Below are 27,346 nucleotides of genomic sequence, written 5' to 3' on the forward strand. Positions count from 1 at the left end.
ACAGGACGCTCAGCGGGAGGGGGGTCTGAGCCTCAAAGGAAAAGGAAGATGTTAGGCCAGGAAGGAGAATGAGGTTCCTGGACAGTGGAGAAAGTCAGCTCAGAACAGAGTGGGAAAGTACAAGTAGGTGTCTCGGGAGGTCACCCATGCAGTCACTGCTCGGTGTCCCGGGAATGGGTGCCAGGCCCCTTGTGTGAAATGGTGTAGAATTTGTGTAGAACCCACACAACTTCCTGTGTACACTGCCATTTCTAGATGACTTATAACGGCCAATACTTAATGGAAATTGTTGTCATACTGCATTGTTCAGATAAGAAATGAAAGTCTGTATGGATTCAGCACGTGCAATTTTTTTTCCCAAATGTTTTGATCTGGTTGAGTCCAAGGCTGCAGAGGCTGCAGCTGTAGAGGCCCAACTACCTGGAGGCACTTAGGCAAGAGATCCCTGGACCAGGGGGCATCAGAAGAGCCTCTAGTGACTGTCACCAGCGGGACTCTGCTGCCCCCCGTGCCAACGTGGCTCTCTGCAGTGCCGTGCCTTGTGGAAGCAACACCCGAGCATAGAGGCAGATGCTCATCGTGGTCTCACCAGCCCAAAACAGGAGTGAAGGCTGAAAAGAACAAAGCCTCCTCACACCCCACCTTCTTTGTCCTCCGATGACCCTCTAAAAGGGCAGCCACTCCCTCGCTGCCCGATGACTTTGCTATCCCAGTCCCGGCTTAGTGACCCCCACCACCACACACACACCGGGGGTCCAGATGGCATTCACCTTCCCTGCCACCCAAGCTCTGACCAGCTTTGAGGAGCAAACTCTGCAGCTACCGCGTCACCCTATAAAGAGGTTTGGCTCATGAGGATGGCTAAAGGCCGGTCAACGATAGGACCCAACTGTGTGTTTATGACATGCTGCAAGCTATAGGAGTGAATGAGTCTGTTTACTGAGTGCATTTGTCAGCTCACCAGTTGTTAGATGAAATACTCAACACCACAACTGAAGGAGGAGAGGGTTTGTTTGGCTCCCAGATTCAGGTACTCCAGTCCATGGTCACCTGGCTCCAAAGCAGGAACAGCATGGTGGAAGGAAGGGCATGGTGGAGCATAGCTGCTCACCTCATGGTGGCCAGGAAGCAGGGCAGGGGGACGGGCAGAGAAGAGGCCAGGGACCAGACAAAGACTCCAAGGTCCCACCTCTGTGGCCCACTCAGACACACCCAGAAGTGTGCTTTCCTAATCTCCTGGGCAGCTCTGGAGCCAACAAGAAGACAACTGAGCTTAGCTGTCACACTGAGCACCTTCTATGCCCCCAGCACACAGGCTTCAGCATTGCTCTGCAGCCCAAGGAGGGAAACCTTGTCTTCGTTTTACAGAAAACACAGTCTGGCTCAGGAAAGTTGAGTGATTTGTCGAAAATGAACAGGATTAGCAACTGTGACATTTATGAAGCCCATGGCACGTGCCCAGCCTCAGCTAAGGTCTTTGAATGCTTTGCCCCTTGCAGGCCCCATAACTGTCCTTTTCCCTCTTTCTCTGTCACCTGCCTGAGCACCCTCCCTACTGCCTGATGCCCTGAAGAATAACCGTGACCAGCACCCGTTCTCTGTGGCACGCTAAACCCCAAGGTGGCTTGGTAAGGCCAGCTCTGAAAATTCAATCCTCCCAACTCCATAAAGGAGGTCTGTGTACCTCCTTGTACAGATGAGGAAACTGAGGCCCTGAGAGCAAACTAGTCTCATCTCAGGCCACTCAGGATTGTTGGCAGAGCCCTCCAGTCCACTGAAACTTCTTTGTGTCCCATCGGAGGCTGTCCAAACTGGGGGATGACTTTGCAGTGTGAGGTCATCCCCTGAGTCCCCTGGAAGTTCTTCACCCTCAGCCCTGGGGCCATTCTGGGTCAGACAATTCTGGGTTATGAAAGATTGTCCTGAGCCTTTAGGGTGGAGTCTGAGATCTCCCCAGTGAGAAGATGAGGACCTCACCCGCCCCATCCATGGAGCAGGCTCTTCTTATTACAGAAAAGCATTTCAGGACTGCCAGGGAGAGGCAGAGAAAGGTTTATTAGAGTTAAGGTTGTACACACTCAGGACAGAGTTCGGGCCCTTGAGAGAGGCACTTTATGGCCTGGGGCTGGAAGCATTTGTGTGTTTCCTGATGTCCTCAAGACATCGAGGGTGTGTGTTCCTACTGTCGTTAGGTTACCCACTGTGGACTGGGCTAGAATGCAGATGATTTGGGTTTGCGTGTGTGAAGTTAGGGATCTGCAGCCCACTTTGTGCTGCTTCCTTGAGAATGGAGTTCTGGGGTTTGAGAATCTGTAATTTGGGAATTAAAAATGTGGGCTCAGTTACAGGTGACAGGCAGAGGCCCAGTACAGGCTTTTTGTATCTTTAAGACACTTGGGAAAAAAAATTTTTTTGTAGTGAGTTTCCTGGAAGGAAGAAAAGCAATATAACCTTGGATAATTTTGATTGTGTCTTGAAGCCGTGGTTTTCTTGAAAGTACAGTTGTACAGTTACAGCTTTGCCTGTCTCCTTTCTTCTTACCTGTACCTTGTCTGTCGCATCTCCGTAGAATGCTGAGGCACATCCTTGGCCTATACCCGAGAGCTGTCAGCAAGTCGTGACCATCTAAATCCGTCTCCAGATATTGTCACATGGTCCTCGGTGGCAGTCACCCTGGCTGAGAGCCAGCAGGTCCCTGGTCCTGGGGAATCCCAAGCTGTAGCGAGTGTCCTGGCATTGAGAATGGGAGAGGGAGCCAGGAGCTGGAGCGCCTCCTGGAGGTGCCCCCAGGGGACGTGTGACAGCGCAACTAGAGGGGCCACAGGTGATACAGGGGACCATCTGCCTGAGCCCAGGCAGCCGGAGTGTGAATCCTGGTGTTCTTCGGGTGGCCATGGTACTTAAGCGCCCCGGCCTCAGGCTCCTTACCTGTGAAATGGGGCAGCCCTAGGCCGGCTTTATGCACCTGTGGCAGGCTTACGAAAGCCAAAGCTTTTGCACAGGAAGTGGTGGTATCTGCTGGTGGCCCCCCGCCCCCCGCCCACTTCTTTCAGCCTTCACAGCACTGGTTGAGAAAGCAGGCTCCCTGGTTCCTGTCCCTCCTTTCCTGTAGCAGTGTTGGGGGCAGAGCAAAAGCAGCCTTTCTGTCCCCCAAGTGGCGCTGCAGCTCATACCCACCACTCTGGCCTGGTGGCAGGTCTGAGAACTGTGCTGGGGTCTCCACTAACCCTGCCTGACCCCTCACCCCCTCAGCCAAATCCTGCACCCTTACCGGGTGCTAAGGGGAGTGAGCAGCTGGAGATGAGGCCGCAGCCGGTCCCGTTCCCCTTGTCTCCTCTTCACTTCCCACACAGCAGCGTCTCTGAGGCTGGAATCAATGGCCCAAACTGGCCAGTCCAGGCTAGGCCTCCTCAGCCAAACGCCTCTCGGGAGAATCAGATCCGCCCAGCCTGGGAATTCAGTGACCGAAGCCACTCTGGAAGGTACCCATCATCCGGAAGAGCCTTGTGGACAAAGGACAGGAAATGACTTTCTTACCTGGTGCCCCGAAACGTTCCCCATCTGATCTGTCATTGATTAAACCTGAGCACCTCTCCCCATTTTATGGGCCATGGTGGGGCCAGGTCTGGCTCCAGACAGCCTGTCTTTCTCCACCCCAGGCTGACATGCCGCATCTGTGTCTCTGCCCTGCCCAAAGGTCACCCAGAAACAGCAAATTTCCCCCTCCTGCCAAGATGGTATTCAGGCTATGCCATCATTGACCACCATGCTGGGTAAATGCAGTTTCCCAGGCCTCTGTTTCAGAGAGTTTGAGTTGCATGTCTGGGGTGGAGCCCAGGAAGTAGCATTTTAATTGTCACCCCAGACATTCTTGATGTTAGTGATCAGTGGGCCACACTTTAGAAATAGAATCAGTCCTGATCACATTGAAATCTTGTGTGTGAGAACCTACAGGTGTCAGTTGTGTACACATGTGTTCCTGAATTGTGATGACATTTCAAGAGACGCTCGTTCCCTCTGTGCTTTCCTGTAGTATTATAATTTATTATAATGTGCATGTAATTTCTAATAAGCAGGTACAATACTACAGCTTTGTGCAAGGCAGGGAAGAACAGAACTATTACAGAAGAAATACTGTACAGGAAGTAGGTTTGGAGAAATGTGGACATACAGACAAAAGGCCACAAGTATACATGAATCAACTTCAACTCCCAGAGCCGGTGCCTGCCTCTCCATACTCCCCCGCCTGAGCCCGCCCTTGGGGGCTTGCAGAGGGAGAAATAGCCCACTTCCTATTTTCAAATGCTCTCTTCTTGGCGAAGCCAGAGCTGAAGTGGCACCTGGGAGTCTGGCCGGGTGGCGTCAAGCCAGAAAGCAGGCCTCCCTCCTTTCAGCCCCTGTCCCTGGACCCTGGGCCTGGTGTGCTCCCCCTCTGTGCCCCACCAGCTCTCTGACACCGTGGCTGGCCAGGCAGAGCCAGGATGGTGATTTTACAACATGGTTATTAATCTATTGCTGCCCAGTAAACCCACCCTGGCCTCGCAAATACTCCCCGAGAAGGCCAGACCCATCCAGAGAAAGGGTTTCCTACACCTTTACAACGTGATGGGAAAAAAGGGGCCGTTGGATTTATGGAAACTATATAAAGTTTATGGAGTCTTGGCAGGCCAGAGGAGGACCGTCTGCAGGGTGGGGGCGGGTATTCTAAAACAGAGAAGGCCACGCCAGAGCTGTGGCCCTCTGTGTCCAGACACCAGACGCCGCCCCGTGACCCAGGTGCACTGTGTGACCCTGGGGGCCAGGAACCCGGCTGGGGGAGCAGCTGCTGAGGATGCTTTTGGGGACGATCTCGGGGAATCTCTGTAACTTTGCTGTGAGAGAGGCATGGCTGTCCTCATTCTGTTGGGGAAACCGAGGCAAAGGTACTTTGGAAGGCGTGAGCTTGCCCAAGGTTGCAGCGTGAGCGGGATGTGGATGTTCCAGGGCAGCCTGGGGCTCTCATGGTGCCTCTCTCCGGCACACTGAGCGATGCGTCCCTTTTTAGGTCTGGAAATTGAGTCTTTGTAGTTGCAGTCTGAGCCTGCTCTGCTGTGTGTGATTTGCTCTCATGGCCCCCAGAGAGCCCCCAGTCATCACCTATGCATCGGGGCTGATGTGTGGGTGGGTTTGCCCAGCGGTGTTGGCTGGGCTAGAAGTGAAGCCAGCCAGAGGCTGGTGCTGAGTCACGGCAGGTTCGAACACACGGTCTCTGCGTTCTGGACCCCCAATGCCTCCATCTCCTGTGGATCCTCTTAGGGCCCTGGAAGTGCCGCAGGCCCCTCCTCCTGTCCGCAGCACCTTCGGCACTTCCAGTCCATTTCTCCTTGCGTGTGTGCCCTGCAGCATCTATGTGTTCTCTCTCCTGCTTGGCTGTGAATTCTTGGAGTGCAGATTCCATGAATGCTTAATTCTTCATTACTGATTTTGCCTACAGAGCCTGGCATAGTTCCCAGCATATAATAGTCACTGCATAAATATTAGCTGGAGGGATGGATGGATGGATGGATAAACGGACGGATGGATAGATGGATAAACAGATGGGTGGACAAGGGCGTGGACAGAAGAATGGGTGGGTGATGGGTGGATGAATGCTTGGGTGGGTCAGGTGTGTGTAGACCATCAGACATGCCCCTCCACATTCACACCCTTGAGTGCAGTTAAGGCAGCAGTCTGACCAGGTTCTCACAGGCTTTTACTAAATGCACTTCTGTTGCAGGGTGTATACTTTGCTGTCTCTGAGGCCAGATGGAGAAACCAGCCTACGTGTTTGAATGTGTGTGTAAATACTTTACAGTCCCCATAAACTTGCTTAAAGACGGGTGGGGGTGCAAGTATAAACTGGGGCAGCCTTTGGGGAGGGCAGTTTGGAAGTAGCTATTAAAATTTTAAATGTGCCTACCACTAAGACCCAGCAGTTCCACTCTGAGCTGTGAAGGGTAAGAAATGCATTCATGTTTTCTGCACAGAGAGCCAAGGGCCAGGGTGCTCGCGGGAGGGTGGCTGCTGCCGTGTCACTTGTAACGGTGAAAAGTCACACACAGCCTTTGCATCCACCAAGTGGGGGTGGTGACCCCAGACCCTGGAAGACACCGCAGTTGCCAGCGAGAATGAGGTAGATCCATCACTGCAGAGATGGGAAGATCTCAGGTGGGGACCAGGCTTCCGGAAGTCTGAGCCTGTGACTCGTGGGTCGGCACACGGCCCTCCTGCTACCTCCCAGCCCTGCCACCTTCTCGCCGTTCCTCTCTCCCCTTGCTCCCCACGAGGCAGTTTACTGAAATTAGATCTTTAACTCTTACATCTACTTGCCAGTGAGTGACCTTCCCTTTCAGAAAAGGAGAAAAATGAGAGAACAGCAGTTACGTGCACAATTACTGTCTGCCGACTTTTCAGTTAAAAAGATTGAAAGGCATAATATTAAAATGTGATTTACGCAGGCCAAGAAGAGAAAGCACTCTAGTTATGGAAAACTGTAGCTTTTTTCCCCTGCAGGAGATAAATTGGCTCTCACTCTCTTATTGCTAAAGAAGTGTGAAATGGCTTCGGGCCTCTGTGATATGTTCTTCCCGAATGTTAAAATCCAGACGGCATTGATTTGGGAGTCCTCTGACTCAGGCATTTCAGGGAAGCTTCCTGAGAGGTGTGGCAGCTCGAGGCCCTGGGCACCGTGACCTGTGCAGGGAGGAGGTCCAGGTCCCCGAGGGCCTTGAGACAGCTCCAGGCAGCGTGCTCGGAGGGGAGGGGTAGAAGCTATGCAGCCAGCGTCCCTGCTTGGCTGCGTATCGCTCTTCTCTCCGCACTTTCTTCATCTGAACAATACAGATGATAACCCTGCCCTGCCGAGTGCACAACCTCGGGCCAGTATGACATCTCCCGGGGCCTCAGTTGGCTGAGGGTTACCCGTCGCTGTGTCTGCCTCGGGTCACAGTGTAGATCACCTTCAGTAATGCATGGGCAAGGCCGAGCTTGGCTCCGGCCACACAGCGAGTGCTCCTGCCTCTTGCTAAACGCGCAAGTATTCCTGCCTGCCACAGACACCTTGGCCGTGATCAGGAGAGCTGGTGTTCAAACCCAGGCCTTCCATTTCCAGGGCGCCTGCGGATGTGGGAGCCCAGACCTGAGGGTGGCCCAGCTCCACCTCCCTGCAGCCGCCTGTGTCCTCTCAGCCGTTTTGCTCGCCTGTAGAGTAAGAGTTTCCGCTTGGCAGGGCTGTGGTAAGGTTTACAGATTCATAGACACAAACAGCCTCTTGCAGAGCAGAATGGGCTCCAGGGATGCAGTGGGGAAATGAAAGGAAAAAAGATTAAGGCCCTATATGTACATGTACCAACTCCCCCGCAATGAGTGTATTCACTATGTATCTCAAGCATGTTCTAATAAAAAAAGAAATTAAAAACAAAAGAAATAGCCTCAAATGGAGTTGGTGGATGGCAGGGGCCCTGCACAGTGAAAGCTCTTGGCTAAGGAGCCCTTTTGGGCAACGCTGGCCCCTGGACAAAGGGATCTTGGTTTACTATGTCCCCCCATTATGTCCTGGTTTATTAATTATGTCACCATGGCTCCACAGCAGGTGCCTGTAGAACTCTCCCTTCCTGGAAGATGCAAAGACTTACATGGCTCTACAAGATTAGCTACCCAGGAGGGATAAAATAGCCATTGTGCCGGGGACTGTGCTGTGCCTGGTGTGTGGGGTCCCCATGCTCAGCATGCAGATGGGACAGTGTGGGAGGCTGGCCTGAGGTGTCAGATTCGCTCTACCACGCGCGGCTCCTCTGAGAGCGCCACCATAATTCCCAATCCTTGGCCTCATCCCAGCCTGCCTCCCCACTCAGGGGAGCCTGCCCAGGTCCTGAGACCTTTCTTAACCACTAGGCAGCTACTGAGCCCTGCTGCCTGAACGCTCCCTGTGTGTGTGCGCGCACGCGCACGTGTGTTCATGCTCACACACCCGTAGGTTATGCAGGAGCTCTGGGCCTCTGCTAGGAAATGGGTTCAGGGTGCTGCAGGAGGCCTGGCCTGCCCCCTTCTGGGAAGGGCTCTGTGTTCTCACCCAGAACCCCCAGGGCTCTGTCTGACATCTACACAGCATCTCCCTGGGAAAGGGAGGGCTGGATTTTTTTGTTTTTTGTTTTTTGTTTTTTTTGTACTGGGGATTGAACTCGGGACCTTGCGCTTGGGAGGCAGGTGTCAGAGGACGGGATTTTATGTATACAACATCAGCTAACAGCTAACGACATTTCTTTGTTTTCAGTTGAGAGGGAAAATGTTCAGAAGAGGACTTTTACTCGATGGATAAATCTACATCTTGAAAAGGTAAGTGATGATTTGGGGATGAGTTAAGTGATACGTGTCTGTAACTGAGTCTAGAGCTCCTAGGATAGTGTGGAGGAGGTGGCTGTTTTGTTTTGGTTTTTGGTTTTTTGAGAAAAGATTTCACTGTGTAGTTCAGGCTGAACTCACTGTGTGGCTCAGGCTGGCTCAAACTCACAGTGATCCTCCTGCCTCAGCCTCCTGAGTGCTGGGACTACAGGTGGCTCTCTGGTTTTTGTTGGCATCGTCAGTTTAGCATTTCTGTACACCTTACTGCTGCTCCCATGTAGTACACTGCTCTCTGCCCTCCTGCGGTCATCAGCAAAGTTGAGGAAGGGGAGCTTCTTTCTTTAGGCAGGGACGCACAAGCAGATAGCGGAAGACATTGATGCTGAACAGCCCCACACTTCATAGATGAAAGATGGTCACTCTGCACCCCAAACCAGTCCCGGCACATCCTGGAGTCCCTAGCAGGCTCTGTTAAGAGGCACCTGTGCCACTGGACTGCTTTACACGAGAGCTCTGAACGTCTCTCGGCCAAACCAGATCCCCGTCCATCGAGTAACACCGCTGTTGATGGTAATAGTACCTGCCAGGGCTCCTTCCATCCCAGATGGTCCGAATTGCCCCTGTGCATTTAACTCATCGGCTCCTCTCTTCCCGTTTGTTTACTTGCTGTGTTTTGTGGCTGTGCCGTTTTGAGTTGCATTTTGTCTACAGGCTGCTCTTGCACACACCATACAAAAGGAGCAGCTGCAGAGGAGAGCAGAGCAGTGCCGAGCGGAGAGGAGAAGCAGCTCCGAGAGGGAGGACGGAGTGCAGCAGCAGAAACTGAAACCCTCCTCCCTGGGAAGGCTGGGCCCCAGGGCTGTGAGGACTCGGAAGTACCTGGGCTGTAGGACAAGAGGTGGATTTTCTCTTTGTGAGAAAGCTGCTTTATCAGGATTCATTTCACCACCTTTGCCTCTTCTTCCTCCTTGAGCACCTCCAGCTACACCAGCCAGCATCTCACTCCTTGTAGAAGCTGGTTACACCTCACTTTAGGGGTTTCCCGTATGTTTCTGTTCTCCTTTCTTTGGTACCGGGGATCAAACTCTGGACCTTGTGCTTTCTAGGCAGGCGCCAGAATCACTGAGCTAAATCCCCGGTCCCTCTGTTCTCCTTTTAAAATGTTAAGAGTTACTATTGGCTGCTCTTAGAGGAAATCATTGCAATCATTAGAAAGCAGAGAAAATAAATGGGATTTTTGGAAGAGGAGCTCTTGACCGAAATTCTGATTCACACAGTTCACCCTCAGGCTGGTGTATTTCCCAAGCAGGCACCTGACCCTCTGCCCACTGTGCCCCCTGCAGAATGGGTTAGCATGACGCTGTTTCGTAACCCACCAGTGTGTTGACCTCTTCAGATGAACAAAAGTACTCACAGTGCGTGAAGCATTGTCAATCATTTACCAGTTGGTTTGACTATTGGTACATTTTTGACTTTGCTCATAAAGTGAAGTGTTATTTTGGGGGGGAAAAAGAGGAGGGGGGAATCCAGTCCCTAAACTCAAGTTCACTGAAGTCTTAAATTAATGCCTGATGTATGTCAGGGTGGTTGGAAATTCCTACTGGGGAAATCAAGTAGAGCTGTGAAGCATTTCTTTCTTTCTTTTTTTAATTAAAAAAATAAATACAGAAAAGAACAGAGGGTCATATAGCAAATCCCCCACACTCACTCACCACCCAAAGTGAACCTCGGTTAGCATTTATCATTGCAAGGGTTTTCTCCTTGCCAAACTGCTGCCCCTTTCCCAGGGCAGGTGGGCAGCGCCAGCTCCAAAGATAAATCAGATAACACCTGGAGCTGCTGCGTAATAAACAGGGCCAAATTAACAGCCATGTTTCCAAGCCTGAAACTTTCAAGAACAGCCTTTCATGGGAAGGAAACCCAGGAACTCCTTGGTGAATTGGGCTTAACTGCAATTTGAAGGCTGTCAGGAATATTTACTGAGTCTCTGGGCTTCTGGAAAAATTCCCTAATTTACTGAAGGAGTTCGATCATGCAGAAAGCCCTGGGGGAGCTGTTGCTCGAGCCATACCGATCCCCTGAACGCTCAGCCAGAGTGTTTTGGCTGGAGCGGTTTCAATCCCTCCCCCGCTCCCGCCGCGTCCAGTGAGATGGCCCCTGGCCAGGCCCTGTGGAAGCCGTGTAGCTCCTGCAGGAATGGCCAATGAAAACCATACTTCAGGTCTGAGTCCAGAGCCAGGCCGGCCACGGTCGGGGTGGTAACGGGAAATTTTGTTAGTCCATTTATCAGGGGTATTTTGTCAGGGTCTCTCATTTTCTGCCTCGCATTAACGGGAATAACATTTCCGTAAGAGCCTGGTAACCCGATGCCTATGCCGCTGTGCTGTTCGCTGGGGTGGAATGTGCCCCAGGAGCTGCAGGAGTTTGCAAAGAAAATAGTTTGTCTTTTGGTTCAAAGACATTGCTGCCCTTGAAGCAAAGCCCTTTTCTGTGCACCTGTGGGTATAATCGCCCTGTATTTTGACTAACTGGGGGCACAGGGACTCGTATAAAGTGTAAGGAAACGCCACCTTCCTTAATAAAAAATAAAACACAGGCCCACCGAGGCTTCCCTGGGACAGAAGGAGGCTTTCCCAGAGGAAAAGGCAGCTGGATGCCAGGGCACTATGTTTCCAAGATTTTCCTCCTCCCTGGGTCTCTGGGTGGTTAGGGCTGCACAGCCCCAGGGACACTGCACCCCATCAGTCCTGTCTTCTGTGTGAATGCCCAGTCTTCCACTGCCCCAGGAGCAGATAGAGCATCCAGACCAGCTGCTCTAAGCCAGCCAAAGCCCCAGATCCAAAAAGTAGAGGGGGACTTTGCTCAGCATGGGAGTTCATGAAGAGTGCAATGTCTGGGTCCTGCTCTCCAGGGTTCAGTTGAGCCCCAACCATGCTGCGTGAGGGGAGTGATGATCAGGCAGGTATGGTCTGCAGAGCCTGGGGTGGGTTGGTGGGGAGGAAGCCCGCCAGTGCCCAAAGGCCAGAGTGTAACTGTCTCCCAGCCACACCATCGAACTGAGGATCTGGGTGCAACCGTGGTCAGCCAGTGTGGCCTGATACAGGAGGTGGCACTCTTCCAAAAAGCTACCTGACCAAGTGCTGGAGCCATCACCCAGCTTCTTTGAGACTCAGTTTCCCCAAATCTGAAGTGAAGGACTCACACTAGATAATTTCCTGTGAGCCCTAATGGAGTTATTTTATCCTGTGGAAGGCTATCAGGATATACCATTTCTTTCTATCCTTCAGCAAAAACTTGGATGTGATCTAGTCTTGGGGTCTGAAATCTCAAGGTCACTTACTCAGTTATCCCCCTGTGGCTGAATCTTTTGCACAACTCTCCTGCCAAGCGTCCATGTCCCTGCTGCCACTTGTCACATCCGGAAGATGGGCTTCCTGCCTCCCCTGAGGGGATGCCTGGAAGTTTCCTCTTTCACTGAAAGCAAATCTCTGACAGTTTGGGGGATTACACAGGGCACTTGTCAGCTCCTTTCTTTCCTCCTCTTCCACAGTGTGATCCACCTCTAGAAGTTACAGACCTCTTCGTTGATATACAAGATGGCAAAATCCTCATGGCTTTGTTAGAAGTCCTGTCCGGGCGGAATCTGGTATGTATATCACAGCAGGATTGGGAAGAAATAAAATGCAAAGGAAATCACTGCTGCAGGTGGCTTAGCTTTCTGTCTCTGACAAAATACCTGAGATAGACAACTCAAGGAAGAAAGGTTTATTTTGACTCCTACTTGCAGACATTGCAGTCCATGGCTGCTGGGCCCTGGGCCTTTGGGCTGTGACAAGTCAGATCATCATGCAGACAGCATGTAGCAATGTCACTGCTCACCTCATGGGGCCAGGAAGTAAAATGAGAGAGAGAGGAGAGGTCAGGTCCCCAATATACCCTTCAGGGTCACACCCCAGTGACGTCACTTCCTTCTCATAGGCTCCACCTCCTGAGGGTTCTGCTACCTCCTAATCCTCCCATAGGCTGGCAACCAGGCCTGTAGCCTATGGGCCTCAGGGACCATTTAAGACCAATACCATAAGAGTAGACATATATGTACACTCACACACACAGACATGATCCTGTCACGAGAACCACTGAAGGGTGACACTCCTTTATCAGTGACTCAGTGTGATAGAAACACGTAACTAAGCAGTATCTTCTTAAAAAGCAAATATATTTTGGTGAGTAAGAAAACAAATGCCCAATGTCTTTGGTGTGCCTGTGACGGGTAAAAATTGAAACTAGAAAATTAAAAGTTTAGCTAGCCTATCATTATATTAACTGTAATGATAGCTAAGGATCAGAAAGACTAAAGACAAAGGACTCTCTGCAACCAGATTCTGTTATCTGACCTGAGACCAGCTTGTCAGTAGTTGGCTTCTGGAATGTTCCTTTAGGTTTCAATGAAGTTGAATTACACCAGCTGGTGTTGACATTTGCTCCACTTTGGATGTGAGCCAAACCTCACAGTGATGCATATGTCTGCTACATGCAGATTGGTCCTTTTCTCCTCAGAGTCTGTGGTGGCACTGTTGACATTTTGGGTCAGATAGTTCTTTGCTGTGGGGAATTGTCCTGTGCATTGCAGGACCACGAACTGCTATTAGCTCCCTTCGGTGTGAATGTCCCACACATGGCCACACATTCCCTGAGGGGACAAAATGGTCCCACCCCAAATGCCAGTGGTGTCGAGGTTGAGAATCCTACTCTAGACTGAGGGTGTGGTTTGGGCTCAGTGACCCATCATGCCTGTACCGGTGCAGTACAGCTCCCACCATCGCCAGGCGGTAGCTCAGCCATGGCCTCTTCTGACCTGTTTTCAGCCGTTGAACCTCGAGAGCCCCACTTCTGTTCTCAGATCTGGTGTAGCCAGCTCTGATCTGATCGCTCCTCTCACCCTTCCTGCCATAGCTGTTAGCTACCCCAGGAAGGAGCTGCATAAATTGGGTGAGGAATTCTAGCGAAGGGTGAAACCATTGGCTCAGTAGAATAGCACTGGGTTTCTTAGCAGGTCAGAAAGAGCTAGCAGTTTGGTCCCCAAAAAGCTTCCTGAAAAAAGTATGACCCATTCCCTTGTTTTGTGCCCAGCAACTCAGGGTCCCTGCTTTGTTGCCAGAGCACTAGGGTGGCAGCCTACGTGCTCTTGGTGAGCATATGCTGGGAGCCCAGCCAAGAACAGGCCTCCACTTCCCTGCCAGCCCAGCCCTTCCCAGAGGAGCCTGACGGACTTCCCTGCAGGGGGAGTTTACTCCAGGGGCTCGAGTGTGTGTGTAGAGCTGACATTGTCAGAAGCTTCACTTCCTCAGCCCCTACCCCCTCGACCTGAGATAACTGTCCACAGAGCCCTTGGCCAGAACCCGAAACATCTGCTGCCGCAGGAGAGGGCCCAGATGATTTAGGAGCTGAGCCGGGATGAGGATAGGGAATGCTCGAAGCACTAACAAAAGCATCAGGCCAGCAAGGAGAGCAGGTCTCTGGAGAATGGCGTCTAACAAGCCAGGAGCTGGGCTGGAGTAAGAAATGGGACAAATTTGTCCCTTGGTAACCCATTTGGGTCCCTCCCCCATGCCCTAAGGCAGAGAGTTAAGTCCCAGGTACTGTAAATAAGGCAGACCTCCAAGGGCTCCTGATGTCACAGGCGCACGCACTGAGCTGCACGTGCACGGGTTTGGTTGGAGGCCAAGTGGGTTTTAGCCATGAGCCTCTAACTCTGTCCAGAAATTGATGTGAAAGAGATGAAGCAGAAGGACCTCGAGGCCTGCGGCACCCTGGGGCATTCCGAAGGGGCTGCGTGGGCTCAGCCGGCTGGTCTTGTTCTGTTGTTTTACAGCTGCATGAGTACAAATCCTCCTCGCATCGGATTTTTCGGTTGAACAACATAGCGAAAGCACTTTCTTTCCTGGAAGATAGCAATGTGAGTGTTTGAAATACATCTAACGAGCTAGTCTGGGAGGAGGAGGACTGGTTCAGGGTGAAGCGTGGGAAGGGCACCTAGCCAAATGGTCAAACTAACCTAGGCTTAAATGGACCGGAAATGGCTCAGAATCCGCCCATTAGGGAGAAGCCCCTCAATCCGCACCCTCCCCATACCAATCGGGGTCAGGGCTCCAGCCATGGTCAGTCCTGGAGGGGCCGGAGGTGCTAACTAGATCTTTGGAATGAGTTGACTTCCTCTTTTTGGGTCTTGGAGCAAGAGTGAAGTGGGGTGTAGGGTGTAAAGCTTTCTCTTGGGACTTAGAGAGGACATGAGCTTGATGTGCCAGGAGCCTCTGCAGTGCCCTCCCCTAGACAGGGCTGCCTAGGCTTTGCCGCTTTCTCTTCCATGTTTGGAACTCTGCTTTGTGTCCTTCCCGGGTGGCAGGAAGCAGCCCTGGGTGAAATTCCCAACCTCCTCTTCTTTAGACTCAGCAGTGCATCTGGGCTAAAGTCTTGCGCTCACCTGATGCTTCTGCATGTGCAGTAAAGCTTTTTCCTGAAGTGTGAGTCATTCAGGGTTCTTCATGGTGACGGAAGCAGACTGGCTGATTTCAGCAGAAAAGGAATTTGTTAAAGGGACACCAAGTAGCTCATGGATGACCTGAGAATCCGAGGACAGAACCCAGGGGTGCACTGTTCTTTGTAGCCAAAAAGTAGAAACAAACTAGAAGCTCATCCGCCAACCAGTGGCTCAAGAAAATGTGGTCTCTCCAGACCATGGAATATTACCTGGCCTTTAAAAAGGTGGACACTGATACATGCTACATCACAGATGAACCGTGAAGATCCTCTGCTAAGTGAAGAAAGACTGATGCACAGAACCACTGATTTCCGGGCATGGTGGTACACGCCTGTAATCCCAGCACTTGGGAGGCTGAGGTGGAGGATCACTTGGAATTCAAGGCCACCTTGGGCTACATAGTGAGTTCAAGGTGAGCCTGGACTACATAGCAAGAGGCTGTCTCAAAAACAAACAAGCAAAAAACCCACTTAAGGTGTGGTTCCACCCATGTGAAGTGCCCAGGGGCCTCAGTGTAGACACTGCCTTGGGGACAGTGCTACTCAGGACACAGAGGGGCAGCGAACTGAGTGCTGTTGATGGAGTGGGCAGGCGGTGGGAGCCTGAGCAGAGGGGGCCCCACCTGTGCAGCACTGGCTCGGGCTGAAGATGGCTCCGCTCCAGCTCTCTGGGTGGCGGAGGCCTCCTGAACCTCTGCTTAGACGGGACTGCAGAGGCAGGCATGGAAGCTGGAGCCGCCGTGCTCTCAGCACTGGGCTGTCCACGCTCCAGCAGAGGCTGTGGGTGTCACTGCCGCTCCAGAAAGGACCCCTTTCAGTGCACACGGGGAATGCTCTCTTTTCAGCAGTCTCACTGAGACATAATTGATGTTCTGTTCAGTTTGCCCATCAGTGGTTTTTAGTGTCTGCACAGACAGGTGTGGGCCCCCTGCAGTCGATCCTAGGACATTTTCATCACCTCTGAAAGAAGCCTGTACCTCGGGCCCGCATACTTTGTCCCACTGTCTTCCTCAGCACTGAGCTACCGCTCATCTACTTTCTGTCTCCAGAAATTTCCATTTCCCTGTTTCCAGAGAGGGCAAGGGGACAGCCTTGAGGACAGCATGGAGTCTTCAAGCAACTTCGTGGGGACTCCTTGCCCATCCTTCCTCCACAGCTGGCTTCGAAGCACTCCTGCTCTATGGCCGCCGTGCTGTACAGGTGGCGGGTGGACTGTCTCTCGCATGCATCACAAGCACCCAGGTGGTTGAGGCTTGTGTTCAGCAGCCATCCGGGTCACCTTACAGGCATCTTCCATGGGCCTGGGGCTGTGCCCAGCATAGGGGACAATCAGATGCCTTAGGAACACATCCAGGCCTTCAAGGTGCTTAGGCAATGACCTCACACGGACAGCGTGCTGCTCATGCATCCTCCAGGCCAGGAAGATGATCCTGCAGTGGCGAGAACCCACGCCTGGGCCCGGCAGGCTGGGGTGGGAGGGTGCTTCGCATGGGGACGAGCCTGCACAGGAGTATGACAAGGAGGAGCAGGGCCAGGGCTTCTGTCATCCAGGCACAGACCTTTCCCAAACTGTCTGCCGTGGACTGTGAACAGTGCTTCTCTCCCTTTGTTTGGTATTTAAGAATCTGGAAATACCCCAAGGGCGGGTACTTGTCAGCCTCGGGCCTCCTGTTGCCCGGTGTGCCAGGCAGGAAGGACACGCTGAGCCCACGGGAGGGAGACGGAAACAGGCCTTCATGGTGCCATCTTCTCTGTCCCAGCCACAGAACCCACAAAAGGCTTGGGAGCCCTCATTGGTGTCTCCTTGTCTGGCTGTCCCAGGCCTCGGTGGCTCTGCTGGGCAAGAGCACCCCAGACTTGGTGATGGGCCTCCGTGCTGCAGGTGTCAGGGCTGCCTGGGAGCCCCTCCTCTGCCCACAAGTGACACCATGGCGGCTGCCCCACAGGGTAGCAAGCCATGGCTCCCTCATCTATAAAATGGGCACATGGCGGGTTTAAATGATGGATGGCAGGCGGCAGATGCTCCCCAGGGGAACCTTTATGCTGAAGACCTCTCAGTTACCACCCAGAGGGGAGACAGACTCATCTCACAAACCAGTTGGTCCATAAGTTTCCAGCTGCAGAACCAGCTGAGTTAGGAGGAGGTCAAAGATGGTTTCCATGAAGCTCTCGACTTAAGTCTGGCTGTTAAAGTGCCAGCACACCACTGAAAAGGAAAAGTGATCAGGCCCCCAGGGCTTGGGCCTCCTGCTCCACACCTTCCCTCAGCCCAGCAATGGGGCTTCCTTCTGTAAGTGGCTGCTGCCCGCTCAGCCCTCCCCTTTCCCTCTCGAGATGGGCACTGTGATGTCCAAGGGATCCTCACCCGGCAGCTCTGGAACCTCAGCTCAGGGCTGTGGCTGTCCCTTGTCATTTGGGCTTCCTCCTCATGGAGTGAAGACAGGGATGATGGCGATAACTAGCTGCTTTGATCCCTGGGCTGGAATGTGTTCCATAAGCCACAGAAACAGGCAGCTATCAGAGACGGGGTTTCGCAAGTGATTCGTCATGTGGGACGTGTGCTTGTGACGCATGTGGATGGTGTACTGGACCTGAATTTGATCAGCTGTGTAGTTCACAACATTGACAACTTCCTTCCTGCCCTCCCATCTGCCAGTGATGACCCTGTGTTGTCTGAATTATATTCTTGGCATCAGCTCCCAAAACAGACTTCATCCAGGGAGCTTGGATGTCTCCCTCGATTAGGTAAGCCCAGTCTCATGATTGGTGCTGTCGGAAACCCGGGACACACTGATGGGATCAGAGACCCGAGTCAAACAATTCAGAAAGCCAGGATGGAAAGGCAGAGGGAAGAAGTGAAGAAGAAAGAAAAGATTTCGGATGAAATGTTCTTTTCGTTTTTTTCTTCCCTGAGTGTCCCAGGCTGAATTTTGTGGTGTGGATTTCAAAGTTTGTTGGGTGGGACTTACCTGGCTTCGCCTCCATCCCCTTCAAGAGTGGTTTGTTCACTTAGGCAGGGTTGTTCAACAAGAAGAGGTGCCCGAGACCCAGGTGGCCTGCAAAGCCTTCCTTGCGCTCTGGCCTTTTCCCTCCTTTCCAGGAAGGTTTGCAGAGCCCTGAGCCACTACTGAGATTTGTTTTCGGAGTGAAGTGATGACTTGGAGCAATAATCCTCTAACTCAGAGGGCCTGGGAACCAAGTTGTTAAGTGCAGATTGGGGGTGTGAGGGGGAATTTGCATTTCTGATCAACCCCAGGGGATGGTGCACTTGGCCTTAGGGATTTACCAAGGGCGGCACCCTACAGTGAACTGTTAAATAAGTGGGTAATTCCACAGGGTGTCCACAACAGGCACGGAATCTCAGGGTGTAAACCTCATCCCAGCTCACTCTTGCCCCTCAGTGGGCCGTGATGGCAGGTCCCAGCCTGTGTGTGTCCAGGGTGTGAAAATCTGCAGGTCTGACAGCCTTAATGCAGCACACAGATGGATGGCTGGGTACAACTGCTTCCTTGGAAGAGAACAACAGCAACCTCAGGAGCTACATAGTCCTGGGCGTGTTATATTTAACCTCTGGGAAATGTCCTCCCGAGCTTGAGGGATAATAGAAATACCCTCGTTATAGGCATGTGGTGAGGTTAAACTGACTTAATACTTGCAAGAGTTGAGCATAGTGTCTGCTCATGGTCAGCACAGTGTACATGTTTATTCAATGCACATTGGCACACTGGGTGTCCCTGAGAGGTGGCCTCGGGCAGTGTCAGGTGGCACAGGGTGGGTGAGAGAAACAGGGTTATGAAAAGACCATTAAATGCAGAAAGTTCTTCTCCTCAGGTAAAACTGGTTAGCATCGATGCAGCAGAAATAGCGGACGGCAACCCCTCTCTGGTTCTCGGGCTGATATGGAACATCATCCTCTTCTTCCAGGTAAAATCGCTCCCCTTCCATCCTACAAAGTCACCATCTCGAGTCTGCTTATGACCAAAAGAACAGCATGTGTCCAGAGCAAGGGAGACAGGAGACTTAGTTCCTGCAGCTTGACTTCTCACTAAAAAGGAACTGAGAATAGAAAAAGTGTGGCTCATTATTTAATGATTCCCCCAAGAGTAGAGATGAGCCACTCAAGGAATATTTACGGGGACTTTTGACTCAGGCTTGCATGTCACAGAAGCATTGGCATGGTATGTGGAGATGCAGATCCTGTTCTGAGTAAGCATTGAAATTTTTTTTTTTTTAAAGCTGTCTTTATCTCCAGGCCTCTGTTTCCATGTCTGTGAAATGGGAGCCATGCCTCTCGAGTGTGATCACCAAGAAAAGCCATGTTCGAGAGCTCCTGTTTTATACAGGATTCAAGGAAGTTTTTGTCTGTTATCAAACTTCCTGAGAGATGCTAGAGACGTCTGAAAATCGGAGCCTTAAGTCTATCCCAGATCTTCCTTCATTCATTTAGTAGATTAGATGTCTGTTATTTTCTGCAGTTCCAGGTGCTGGTCATATACCACAGCCCTGTTCTAGTAGCCCTCTAGGATCACAGACAAATGGACATGAGGCACGACAGAAAGGAGAATTCCCTGGAGGAAGTGATCAGAGCTAAGGTTTGAAGGATGAATAGGAGTCTGCTAGACCACTCCTTTTTGTACTTACTGTGCATATGAATTACCTGGGAATGGTGTTGAAATGTAGATTCTGATTCTCTAGGTAGGTCTAGGGTTTGGGGTCTGCATTTCTCACAAGCATCCCTGTGATGGCAGAAAGGGCCATCCAGGTAGCTGGAGCAGGAGAAGCAGGGTCCGTGGGGCTTGAAGGATCATGGTGCACTCTGGGATTGATAGGCAAGGAGGCAAGAGGGGCAGGTTCAGTCAGTCAGAAAGACCTTCAGTGCTGAGGCTGGCCCACCTGCAGGTGGGGAGGAAACAGTGACCCCTGCAGGTGTAGCTACAGGCACCCAAGCCACATGCAGCGTCAGACAAGCTTCTCTCCATTGCGCATGACCTGGTCTCCCAGCCAGGGCTGCGTGGCCGCGGGTCGCATGGTGGAGCCGCTTGCTGGAGGCTGTGTGTGCTGCAGGGGTCTGACACACCGTCCTCCTTCCAGATTAAGGAGCTCACGGGCAACCTCAGCAGGAGCTCCCCATCCTCCAGCCTGTCACCCGGCTCGGGGGGCACAGACTCGGACTCCTCCTACCCACCCACGCCCACCACCGAGAGGAACGCGGCCATCGCGGTGAAAGACCAGAGGAAGGCCATCAAGACCCTGCTGGCCTGGGTGCAGAGGAAGACGAGGAAGTAAGCGGCCACCCCTCCCTCCGCACCGTGCTCGGAAATGAGCGCCTTCGAGGCTGAGGGGGGAGCGGGCCTGGCCCTGGGCCGGGCGGAAAGGGGGCAACCACCCACCAGTCTCCATCACGTGTTTGCCCCATGCTCTGTGCAGACAAGCAGGACACACATGCGTGTGCACGCGCGCGCGCGCGCGCACACACACACAGGTGTGCGCAGACTTGAGAGGAATCAGAAGGGCTTTCATCACCGTCACGCCCCAAATGGGCGCGTCCCTTGGATTCTGAGAACATGCATGTTTATTATTAAGCCGCAAAACGCCTTTCAGAGTCTGAGCCTCTTTAAAAATAATAATAAAGGCTGTAACATACTTGCAGCCAAGGTGCCCTTCCCCAGACCCAGACAGGTGAACTGGACTGACGCCCGGCCTCCCGCGGCCCCCAGCCAGGGCAGGGTGCCAGGCCAGTGTGAGGAAGTCATGCCCACGCGGGACGCAGGGCTCTCCAGCCTCACCTTGCTGCCTTCCAGGGTAGTCAGGAGATGATATAGTCTGCAGCGGCTTGCACCGGGCCAGCTCCCAGTAACACTTAACAAGAATGGGTCTCGTCTCTGCCGTGTTGGGAGAGAAGTGGATGAGGAATTGAGGCTTTAGGGCTCTAGTCAAGGCTTGAGTATGAAAGATTAGAGTTGATGAATGAGAACGACTGATACATGTTGGTTAAAAATAAATCAACCAGCGCCAGGTGTGGTGGCGCACACCTATAATCCCGGCTCTCAGGCAGCTGAGGCAGGAGGATCACTGAGTTTGAGGCCACCCGGGCTACAGTAAGTTCAAGGTCAGCCTGGAATACCTAGCAAGACGCAGTCTCAAACAACAACCAAAAAGAAACCAGTTGAGTGATGAGATTGTGTGACTAAGGTGCTGTCCCATGGGGTCCTAAAGCGAGTTAGTGCCTGGTGGAATTCTCTTTCTGAAAGAGTCCCTCGCTTTCAGAGTCATAATTTCATTTGTATTAATAATGATGGCAGCTGCCACTTAGTGAGTGGCTTCCGCATGCCACCTGCTCTGCACGCCAGGCTGACCCCAAGGGGGCCCAGCACATCCTCCCCCATGACGGCTCTCAGAAGCCAAATTCCTTTTTTACAGCAGAGGGGTTTGAGGCTCAGGGAGTGCACCTTGCCCAAGGCCACAGTGCCAGAAGTGCAGAGTGGGCAGCTGAGGGACAAGCTTGGGTCTCTGTCCAGTTCTGTTGCCACATTTCCAGTATTGCCTGCCAAGTGCAGGGTGTGCATTGCTCTGTATGTGGGACTCCAGGTCTGTTTTGCCTCTGTGGGGCCTGCACCCCCGTGTCCTTTGTTTGCAGATGGAAATCCCAGTGCTCAGTGTCGCTGTCCCTGTGCCAGGGTATCTGCACCTGATGAGGTTGGCAGTGCTGAGCCCCCTCCGGGAGCAGTGAGGCTGCTGCACACTGCCCTCTCATCTCAATCCCGTGTCCCAGCCTGCATTGTGGCTGCCACTGTGTTTTCCTCCAGGTATGGCGTGGCAGTGCAGGACTTTGCGGGCAGCTGGAGAAGCGGGCTGGCTTTCCTGGCTGTGGTCAAGGCCATTGACCCTAGCCTGGTGGACATGAAGCAGGCCCTGGAGGAGTCACCGAGGGAAAACCTAGAGAAGGCTTTTCGCATTGCACATGAGGCCCTGCACATCCCCAGGCTCCTGGAGCCGGAAGGTGTGGTGCTTCTCCTCTTCCTTTCTTCCCTTTTAATCTTTGATTGCAGATCTCCCACCTGCCATCTCAAGTTGGAAAATGTAGAAAAATCTAGTGAAGAAATTCTTGTTTCCTGTATCCCAATATTTTTCTATTGCATTTAATTATACCTTTTACATAATTGGTATCACTCAGTGTAAATATAATTTTGTCTGTTTTAATTTAACATAGAAGTATTTTGCATATTGCTATAGGGCCCTTGTTACGTATTTTTCTCGGTGCATCATAGTCCCTCTACTAGGCTTACTGAAATTTACTCAGCTCTTCCATACCTGCTGGCCATTGAGGTTGTTTAAGGACTGACTTTTACCCTGGCACAGTGGCACCTGCCTGTAATCCTAGCTACTCAGTAGGCTGAGGCAGGAGGATCACTAATTCAAGCCTGGGCAACTTAGTGAGACCCTGTCTCAAAATAAAAAAGGGCTCGGGATGTAGCTCTGTGGTAGACTTTGGTCCCGAGTACCACAGGGCCCAGAAGGAGGGATGGAGGGAGGATCACTTTTGTCCACACTGCAGTGGACATCTTACTGCACACAGCTCAGCCTGCAGCTCAGATTACTCCCACAGGACTGGACAGAGGGAGAGAGGACCCATTTTTAAGAAGCTCCGGTTTCTCTGTGAGCTTGGTGAATTTGGGGCTCCCTGAAGCAGCATATGAGGTGCCCGGTGCACTCAACTTGCTGATGGAGCCGGCAGGGAGCTGGCTGCTCAGTGGAAGGGGCTCAGTTCCTTGGTCCATCAGCCAGCTGTGCAATGCCAGCCACGCGCCTTGCCCTCTCTGAGCCCAAGTTCTCTCGAGTGGAAAAGAAAAAGAAAAAACCCTAAATGCTTTGTGGGCCCCTTCACCACCAGGTGTCCCCTTGAAGAGCCGTGCTGTGTGTGTGTCCTGCTAATTCCTGTCTCTCTCCACAGACATCATGGTTGATGTGCCGGACGAGCAGTCCCTTGTGACCTACGTGGCACAGTTTCTAGAACGTTTTCCGGAGCTGGAAGCCGTATGTTCGCTTTCCTTGTCTTTCATTCACAAAGTGCACATTTCCATCGCTGGTCATCAGACACAGCGGGCTTGGGTTCTGTCAGTCTTCTCGGCCAGCAGCGACAATCCCAAGTTGATCTTGAGTTCCTTCCTTGCCTTGCCACATTTTCATTTCAGAATCACACTAGATATCCGCTAAGCTGAAAGTGGGTTGGAAAGATGGAGGGTCACATATCACACAGACCTCTTCCTATACCAAACTTTGTTCAGAGTGTATTACAACTCACTTTTGGGAACCCATTGAGGTCCCATGGCAATGACATCAATTCCTTCTGAGGATGGCACCCCCAGTGACCCCTCAACTTTGCACCCAGCTCCAACCTGCAGTTGTCCTCCCATCTCTCCTCCCCGCCTGGGCCCCAAGCCCTTGGAGGCAAACACAGCTGGTCCGTGGCAGAGAACATAGCGCTTCCCGGACAGGCGCAGAGAGGAACTGCTAATCCTTCTGGTTTTACCTGGGCTTGATGAGATCTGTGTTGCTATTTTCTCTAGTTTCAGTTCTCTGGTTTCGGTTGCTCTGAGGATAAGGTCAGTCCGCTGTCTCCCAGTGCCTGCAGCACGACCAAGATCATGCTTTGCTTTCCAGTCCTGCTCAGTGTGGGACCCTTAGCCAATGACAGGATTTGCTTCTGTGTTTGCAACCCTTCTGGATTCAGTCTCTCATGTCTGCCCACCGGTGTTTGGCTGCTTTTGCCCTGTCTGAGCTGTGTTCCCCACTGGTCCAGACTGGCTCATGGGGACACAGTGGCTGAGAATTTCTGCTCACTGAGAAAGGCTCTGTCTTCTCTGGAATCTACACTTTTAGATTTCTTTCACGCCCCCCCCCCGCCCCGTTTTCAGTGCTGGGATCCAACCTAGCCTCTCACACATACTGCACAAGTGCTCAACCACACACTAGCCCAACACACTGAGATTTCCTTACATCCACAGCTTTTTCAAAGCATAGTGTTTTATATTTGTATTTATCTGGTATTTTCACACTTCAACAGGAACAGAACTGTTTGGTAACCAGTTACATCTTCACCAGAACACTTTGCTTTAGTTTTAAAGTGGCGTTTTCTGTTGGTGATTGTGTTCTGAGAGGGAATCTAGACCGCACTTAAAGGTTGACTTTATTTCCTGTCGCCGTGTGTTTCTCTGCAGGAAGAGTTCGTGGATCCAGATAAAGAAGTTCCCATCGAGTCCACTTTTGTCCGCATCCGAGAAACTCCTCCTGACCAGGAGAGCAAGGTCCTCCTCCTGACACAGAATGGAGAGCGAACCTATACCACGAACCATGAAACCAGCCACCCGCCCCCTGCCAAAGTCTTCGTCTGCGACCGGCCTGAGTGTAGCACATCCAGCAGCATGTCAGACAGCTCCGCCGAGTTCGTGCACCAGATCATCGACCAGATCCTCCAGGAGGGGCCGGGGAAGACCGGTGCCACCAGCGAGTCCACTCCCGAATCTTCCATCTTGTCCACCAGAAAGGACAGCCGCAGGTCCAGCCTTCTGCCCACCAAGAAAACTGTGCACTTTGAGGATGGCACCTACAAGGACACTTCCTATAGCCAGGAGCCTTTCTACAGCCCCGACTTTCGCTTTGAAGGGAGTCCGAGGGCAGTGAGGGAGCTACTGAGGCAGGGCAGGCATGCCTCAGTGGAGGAGGATGTCGAAGAAAGGAAACTGGAAGAGGCAGCCTCGCTGGTCCCAGAAGCGGGCTCCGGTGAGGTCTCTAGGGCCGATGGCACAATGGGTCACACACAGCCACCCCAGGATTCTTCCTCCTTTAATGGCTCCTTAGAGGCTCCAGCCAGCCACAGTGAAGAAAGTCCTTCTCTCCCGCCCTTTGGGGTAAAGACTGTCCTGGCCGATTCTGTAAAGATCGAGGTTGAGCTGCAGACTGCAGAAGCTATGCAGAAAGACTTTCTGGAAGATGTCCCATCACAAGCCGTGATCAGCAGCATGGTAGATTTGGCTTCCACCAGCCAGGCTTTGGGTGAGGCTCCTTCTGGTGAGAAGGCAGCTGGCGAGGAGGAGGAGGCCTCTAGGAACTGTGCCCAGGAGCCACCAGTGAGGTGTGACAGACACAAGCCCCCCACAGGCTCAGGACGAGACTCTCCAGGCTACTCTGTGTCCCCCGGAGAGACAGCTGTGGATAAAAAGCCAGAGACACCTGTGCATGAAAAAGCCAAGAGGAAGTCCCCCCGGCATTGCAGTGAGGATGAGGAAGAAGCCGATGGTCCCCCAGGGCTTGGTGAAGAACTGTCCTCCAACTCCCTAAGGGGCAGCATCAGCTTGGAGACCCTCAGCAGCCCCAGTGAGGAAGGCCTGGATTTCAAGCCCTCGCCTCCCCTCTCCAAGATTTCCGTCATTCCCCACGACCTCTTCTATTACCCGCACTACGAGGTGCCCCTGGCTGCGGTTTTAGAGGCATATGCGGAGGGTAGGGAGGACGAGAGGAGTGTGGACTTGGAGCTGGAAGAGCCCATGGACTGTCTGCCCGACCTGGAGCCCAGTGAGGACAACGCCGAAGGCCCTTTGAGCAGCTGCAGCTTCTCAGGCCCGGGCCAGGGTCTCCCCAGCGCCAGCAACCAGGTGCTGCCTCCCAGCAGGCACACTGTGGTGGCCACACCAGCCTCAGGACCCGCTCCCCCAGCCCTGAGTGGGGACCAGCAGCCACGGGAGGCCAAGGAGAGCAACCCTGTTGGGAGCCATCAGGTACTGGATCAGGGTTCGGATCCCTGGGACCTGCGGGGGGATTCTATGCTTCATCTCTCCTTCCACAGGATTGGGGTGTGGAGCGGCCCCATGGTGCACAGAGGGCCTTCTGTGAGGCCCAGGCAGGGCCACCTGAGGGGCCCCCCCTGAAATTTTGCCCCCGGGCACCTCACTGGCCTTACCCCAGTCCCGGCCCCACTCTGGGATGCTCAGAGGGTCTCGAAGGGTAGGACCATGATCCTTTAGAGTCCGCAATGGTAGCCAGTATCTAGCACGCTCCTGAGCGGTCACACTCTTCTCCTGCGGCTGCTGGGGGACGGGGAGCATCCACATCGCACCCCAGCCACGACTCCTCAAGGCTTCCGGCACATGGAGCACTGATGTCTGCTCGTGCAACCTGGAGTGGGTGTGTAAAGAGGAAGGGGCGGCCTCGCTCTTGAACTCCAGCAGCTGGACACAAACCTGGGGGCCACTCCCGGTCCAGCGTCACTGGAGCCCAGGTTTGCAGGACCCCAGCCCAATACCGAGGGCCAGTGGGTGCCTTGGGAATAAGAGCTCCCCACTGCAACCTGAGGTCCAGGAAGACCCCAGGCCACACTGGCTCTGCCCCTGCTGGGATACGATGCAGATAGGGAGGCAGCCCGGGAGGGGAGCAAGGCCCCTGCCCCTAGGTGCAGCTTGCCAGAGAGCAGCGTGTGTGGCTTTGCCAGGAGGATTCTGCCCACACTGCCAAGTGCTGCAGATGCCGAGGCCCCAGGAGCTGTGTGATGAGGGAATGGCATCAGTCACAGAGCTGGAGCCGTGCAAGGGGATGTAGGGGCCCACTGGAGGGAGATGTCACCCCAACCCAGAAAACCGGTGTGCGGGGAGTCTGGGGCCATGGAGGGAGTTCTGGGTAGAGGACAGTCCATATACTCCACGCTGGCTCGGATCAGGCTGCTCCCACCCTCAGGGTCGCCCTTCCCTACCTGTCACTTGGAGAGCAGTAACCCACTTTTCCGAGCCCCACGCAAAGGCACCTCCTCCCAGGAGCCCTCCCAGCTCCGTCCAGGCAGGACTGTGGCTCGGTACCCAGGCACACTTCCGTGGGCACTCACTGTGTTTGCGAGGGGTTTGCTTTTTCTCCCCAGGAAGACGTGGACATTTGTGGATTAATCTGTGGACTCTGGGCACCGGGATGGCCCCTGGCAGGGGAAAAGGGTCTGCAGTCCCTTGCCCTGCAGTGCATGTTTCAGGAGACTGTAAAAGGCCCACAGGGTTAGAAATGGCCTCTGGGTAGGTCAGGCCTTGATGTCCCCAAGCTGGGCTGGGGGGACAATTGGGGAGATGCTGGGGGGACAATTGGGGATTGTTATGGCCTAAAAAACTCTGAGGATGAAAAGGAGGGCACTGAGTGGGTGGTGGGTCGAGCTCCTGCTGTACGCAGTGCAAGGACAGGGTCAAAGGAGCCCTGGGTTAGTTATGGCGATCAGTCGGGAGAGTAAGAAGCCCACCCTACACTGTCACACCTCCCTCCCTCCCCTGAGCCCACCTCCTACAGGTCCAGGGAGCAGGGGTCCCTACGTCCCTGGTTCTGACCTGCTGCCTCTGCTGTGCCCTAGCTGTAGCTCCCGCCTCTCCTTTAAAAAGAAAAAGAAAAAAACTTGTCCGGGCCAAGAGCACTAGAAAATGACAAG

General features: G+C 53.0%; 1 protein-coding gene across 5 annotated transcripts in view; it reads left to right on the top strand.

The window, feature by feature from the left end:
• Positions 1-27,346, top strand: part of Clmn (calmin) — a 91,097-nt gene that overhangs the window by 47,748 nt on the left and 16,003 nt on the right. For 2 of the 5 annotated variants that reach the window (XM_013066653.3, XM_004837009.4), the window contains exons 2-9: positions 8,291-8,352; positions 11,909-12,004; positions 14,231-14,314; positions 18,727-18,819; positions 19,987-20,177; positions 21,702-21,895; positions 22,847-22,929; positions 24,114-25,670. In XM_013066653.3, coding sequence (XP_012922107.2) covers positions 8,291-8,352; positions 11,909-12,004; positions 14,231-14,314; positions 18,727-18,819; positions 19,987-20,177; positions 21,702-21,895; positions 22,847-22,929; positions 24,114-25,670 — 2,360 coding nt within the window. Of the gene's footprint in view, positions 1-6,874; positions 7,254-8,290; positions 8,353-9,069; positions 9,257-11,908; positions 12,005-14,230; positions 14,315-18,726; positions 18,820-19,986; positions 20,178-21,701; positions 21,896-22,846; positions 22,930-24,113; positions 25,671-27,346 lie in introns of those variants that run through there. The other 3 variants (XM_087195524.1, XM_087195522.1, XM_087195523.1) reach the window with 3 other exon arrangements.

This window comes from Heterocephalus glaber, unplaced genomic scaffold (genome assembly GCF_053883595.1).
Source record: "Heterocephalus glaber isolate CG9 unplaced genomic scaffold, H.glaber_assembly_v1.0 deba00001608, whole genome shotgun sequence".
Classification (NCBI taxonomy): Eukaryota; Metazoa; Chordata; class Mammalia; order Rodentia; family Bathyergidae; genus Heterocephalus; species Heterocephalus glaber.